General features: G+C 34.2%; 1 protein-coding gene across 1 annotated transcript; it reads left to right on the forward strand.

Moving 5' to 3' along the window:
• The first annotated feature begins 1074 nt into the window (after positions 1–1074).
• Positions 1075–4625, forward strand: PKIA (cAMP-dependent protein kinase inhibitor alpha). The gene is made up of 2 exons (XM_047073851.1): positions 1075–1225; positions 4546–4625. The coding sequence occupies exons 1-2, from the start codon at positions 1075–1077 to the stop codon at positions 4623–4625; spliced, it is 231 nt and encodes a 76-aa protein (XP_046929807.1).
• The last annotated feature ends 385 nt before the right edge of the window (positions 4626–5010 follow it).

The following is a 5010-nucleotide window of genomic DNA, read 5'->3' on the forward strand; positions in this document are numbered from 1 at the left end:
TTCCTTTCTCTTGACTATTGATGCGTTTTTAATCTTAAACTACAGTAAAATGTAATTGGAATGTTTAGGAATAGGAGCGAAATTATGTTATTTTCAAGTTCTGTTTCAACAAATTAGTACAACAGAAGTTTATTGTTTTATATATTACTACCCATTCCTCTTTTGACCTTTAGGGAAGGACATAAATTTAAACAGAAAATATTAAAAGATTTGCATTTGGTGGTCTTCTGTTATTACACATATCATATTTTACCTTGAAAATATTTTTTGCATTAAGTCTTTAATTAAGTATGTGTATCACAAGTTTGGGGAAACTCACTTTCATTGACTCCTTTTTAAACTTGAAAATTTTATTTCGAAGATTCAGTCAAGAAATATTATTATTCCTCTCAAACAATGACTTAACAAGGGGGACCATAAGGGAGCTGTTCTCCTGGACTGGGGGCAGTTATTTGGTCACTGACATTGATTAGACTTGCTGGTTAATGGTGCTAATAAAAAGCAAACTGAATTTTGATCATTATCATTCTTAGAGTCTGTAGACAGTGTAACTTGCATTCTGCTTATGTCTAGGATGGACCACTTCGATTCCACCCCCAATTTTGGTATGCCATTGATCTCAAGTTCTCTCTGGAGTTGAAGACTGACTAAAGTGATATTAGAGAAGGAGAATTTTATGATCTATACCAATACAAGTTATGGTATTCAGGCCAAATCTGCTCTTACTCCTATTTTTGCAAACACAGTGTGTTTATCACATGTATTTAGCACATTTACTTTGACTATTTTTGCATTATAATCACAAAATTGAGTAGTTGGAATAGAGACCATATAGCCCTCAAAGCCTAACGTATTTACCGTCAGGCCTTCACAGAAAAAATTCCCTGACCTTTGATCAAGAATTAAAGCATAACTTGCTTTTTGAACATGAAAGCAAGACAACTATTTAACATTCATATTGTAGACCAGTAAGCTAACAAGCATCTTTGTTAAATGTTATCATCGACCAACATTATATTTACCTATTAGTTTTTCTTTGTTTTGTAGTCCCTGCTATGTGGATATTTGTTAGCAATGACTGATGTGGAAACTACATATGCAGATTTCATTGCTTCTGGAAGAACAGGTAGAAGAAATGCAATACATGATATCCTGGTTTCCTCTGCAAGTGGCAACAGCAATGAACTAGCCTTGAAATTAGCAGGTCTTGATATCAACAAGACAGGTGAGTTGTTTGACACACATCTCTCTATGAACATGAGATGATTTGTACCATTTCACTGCGTAGGATTAAAACATGAAAAACTACCTTTGAAAATAATTTAGTAGAGTTATAAACAATCTTAGACAAGATAAAAGTCAGGGACTAATCCCTTAGTCACTCCTATTTCATTTTCAGTGACTTCTCTTTATAGGGTTCCCACTCAAATGCAGAATCCTTAATCTGATTTTACTAATGCAATGAATAAAGCACATGGGTTTTAAAAAATCCTCATCTCGGGGCACCTGGGTGGCTCAGTTGGTTAAGCGGCCGACTTCAGCTCAGGTCACGATCTCACGGTCCGTGAGTTCGAGCCCCGCGTCGGGCTCTGTGCTGACAGCTCGGAGCCTGGAGCCCGTTTCAGATTCTGTGTCTCCCTCTCTCTCTGACCCTCCTCTGCTCATGCTCTGTCTCTTTCTGTCTCAAAAATAAATAAACGTTAAATTTTTTTTTAAATCCTAATCTCTATAAAAGCTCTGAAATTTCTATGTAGAATATTTAACAAAGTTGGAGCTCCTACCTTTGACAGTATTGGCCACCTATAACATTTCAAATAACCACTTCAAAGGAAAAGGGTCTCCAGGATCAATTCTATTGAGAATGGGAGTAAAATAGTTTGTTATATCAATGTGTTAGGTAATAAGATCTTTCAGTTTTCTCTTCTTAATAGAATGGGTTTGTGGAAAATTTGTCTTATTATTGGGCCTTGGCGCTCTTCTTACCCAAGCAATCTAACTTTACCAATGGAAAAGTAAAGCAAATGTAGATGTCAAAGTACTTCTGAGTATTTAAATGAATCCCAATAGTTCTTTCATCCATAGCTTTTGCAAGTATTAAAGCTAAATGTGTTTCTCTGACAAATCTTGTGCAAAAATAACCTTTAAAATTAAAAGAGGAGTTCACAATTAAGGAACCACAGTGTTGTGTACGTGAAAAGTCAGCTTCTGACTCATGATAACTATTCAGTACTTCTTTGCTATTAGAATTTTTATGGCAGAGCTTTCCAGTTATTGGAAAACTGAGTCAGAGTATATGTTAATGAAACAGCAACATTACCGTAAAATACCTAGGGACAGTACTTTATTCAATGGCTAAAGGTCAGCAGGTCACAGATTGGTCTTTTAAAATTCAGATTGAAAATAAAACTTAACATCACCACCTTGGAATATACAGACCTATGTATACTTTAGGTTTTGTTGTTTCCCTATTATTACTACCAGAAGTTACTTCAGAAAGGATTTAGGGAATTATTGCAATTTGGTGGTATGAGGTAGGTAAAATTTTTTCTATGGTCTTTGAGAAGTTGCTAATTAATTTCTTTTATAAGATTTATATTTTTATTTGTATATTAATATTCTGTTCTAAGTAATATACATTATTTTAGCCACTCCCAATATATTCATAGTACAGTTACATTTCTTCTTTTTCTCCTCACTGAAATTGAAACTCAACAGCATCAAGACCTTTCTTATACAAGAGAATATATTAACTTGGTATATAGCAAATGAAATAATAAACTGATAGTTTATATTAACAAATATAATAAAATAATTTTATGTTTTATATTTTTAAACAGTTTAAAATAATTCAAATATCATTATGCTTCTAAATGTCTTCTCTTCTAAACATTTCTAAGTGTTAATTGCCATTCTCCAGGCTCCTGAAAATTTTTCTGTTTCTTTTTGAATCCTAAAGTCCAGAATCAGGCAATATATAAGCGGTAGTAACTTTTTTTATTATTCTAAGTACAAAGAACTAAAAATAGTAACTGTACAACACTGACATATAATGACAAACGAAATATTAGTAGCTGAGTATTGTAAGGGACTTCCTCTGTAATTCATGAGTGTTTCAACTTCTTTTTAATTTATACTCAACAATATTGCTGTCCCATGTTTACCATGACTTGTTAAAAAGCATCTATTTAGCCACACCTCTGTAATTGCAGCATTATGCTAAGAAGCCCTGGGAAGTGTCCCCAGACACCCAGAAATCACAAGCCTCATGGGAGCCAAGTTCCTCATCTTGTATTTATGCAGTCACTTTCATCCTTAAATATTCTACTGTCTTGCATCTGCCCTAATTTGACTTCATTCCTTTGGTTATTAAGAGCTTTTCCTATTTATCAAGTTCTGGTTGCATGCTAATCTACACATCTCACATTCAGGCCATCTGCACATCTTGGGAGGTTGTTCATTGTTGTAATAATGAAAGTAGTTTATGAACATGATATATAATATATAATGTAAACCCCGAGAACCCCTTTAGAACAGAATATATCTATATCAGAATATAGATATAGATATAATTTATGTACTGCTTTTAATTTCTGGAAGTATGGTGTATAGTGAAATGTTTTGTGTATACTTGTTAAGAGTAAAAGAGAAATTGCCTTTCAACATTTCCATCTAAAGAAATGGAACAGTCCACTTCTATCCATTTGAATTATGGTAACAAACATTGATATAATTTACGTTATTGCAACGCCCAAAAATATTTTATCCACTAATATTTATTGGTTGCTTAATGATGAACGAATACATGCAAACATATGAATCTTTGAATCAAGGATTGCCTACAGCTTGTAAGTTTGAACTTTAGATAAAATTACCTAATGTGAAAAGAAAGCATTATTTAATTTCCGTGCTTGCTATGTCATGAGCTGAGATTGATGCTGAGGATGCTGGTTTTATTGGCATTGTACATATGTTCTATAAGGGCAGACCAGAGGCCATGATAACTGTTCAGCAAGGGACCGACCAGCTGACATAATGTCCTTTCATCCTCCACTGTTGCTTTTAATTTAATTAACTAAACCTCTGAGAAATCAGCTGGGTTATCAACAAGTACTATAAATAATGGAAAATGAAATTTTTAAATATTTCTTAAAATAAGACAGGAGTGAAACGGTAGAGTTGCTTCTCATTTCTGATTTCTGCCTAAAATCACTACTGATTTCTGCAATCTGTGAAACTATTAAGTGCCATCACCAGACCTTGAGATTTCCTGGCTATTTATCAAAAGCATAGATGATCACTAACAACTATAAAAATTGAGTTATTATTTTGTGCTGTCCCGAGTTCTTAGCATCAGAATTAGCCAGCCCTTGAAACTCTTATACTGTTTTCTTCATGAGAAATTGATCACCAATAAAATATACTTGTCTCTGTAGAATTTATGACTTTTTGAGTATTTCTGAAATTTTCAATATGATATATTAAGAGTTGGTAAATATAAGAAATAGCTTTTATTTGCCTTTACCCTTTTTTCATTGTCTCTTACAGAAGGTGAAGAAGATGCACAACGAAATTCCACAGAACAAAGTGGGGAAGCCCAAGGGGAAGCAGCAAAATCTGAAAGCTAACACCCCACTTTGATAACTTCATCAACAGCTGACAATGTCTCAAATCTCCAGGCCTGGCTGGAATGAATTTGTTCCCAAGAGTGAAAAGGGGGGAAAAAAAATGGCTGTGCTGCATTGTAGGAATCTGCTCATTGTCATATTAAAAATGGGGGCAGAGGCTGTGGCTGCAGACAGACTTTTCTCTACCTCTGTCTTTAGCAATGGTTGAAATCATGTGGCTTGTGTTTGGATGTCATTTTTTTATGGATCCTTTCACTTGACCATATGATAAAATGCTTGTAGAGAGTAGCACAGACCTAGATGATGATTCTTCCTGTAGCATCTGGCCCCTCACAATGTCAGAGGATTTAATTGTGTTTAATTGCAAAAGGTTGGTTGAACCCCA

The sequence above is a fragment of the Lynx rufus genome, unplaced genomic scaffold, assembly GCF_022079265.1.
Source record: "Lynx rufus isolate CCGP_SWC_20201006 ecotype Redwood Valley unplaced genomic scaffold, mLynRuf1.p SCAF_12, whole genome shotgun sequence".
Lineage (NCBI taxonomy): Eukaryota > Metazoa > Chordata > Mammalia > Carnivora > Felidae > Lynx > Lynx rufus.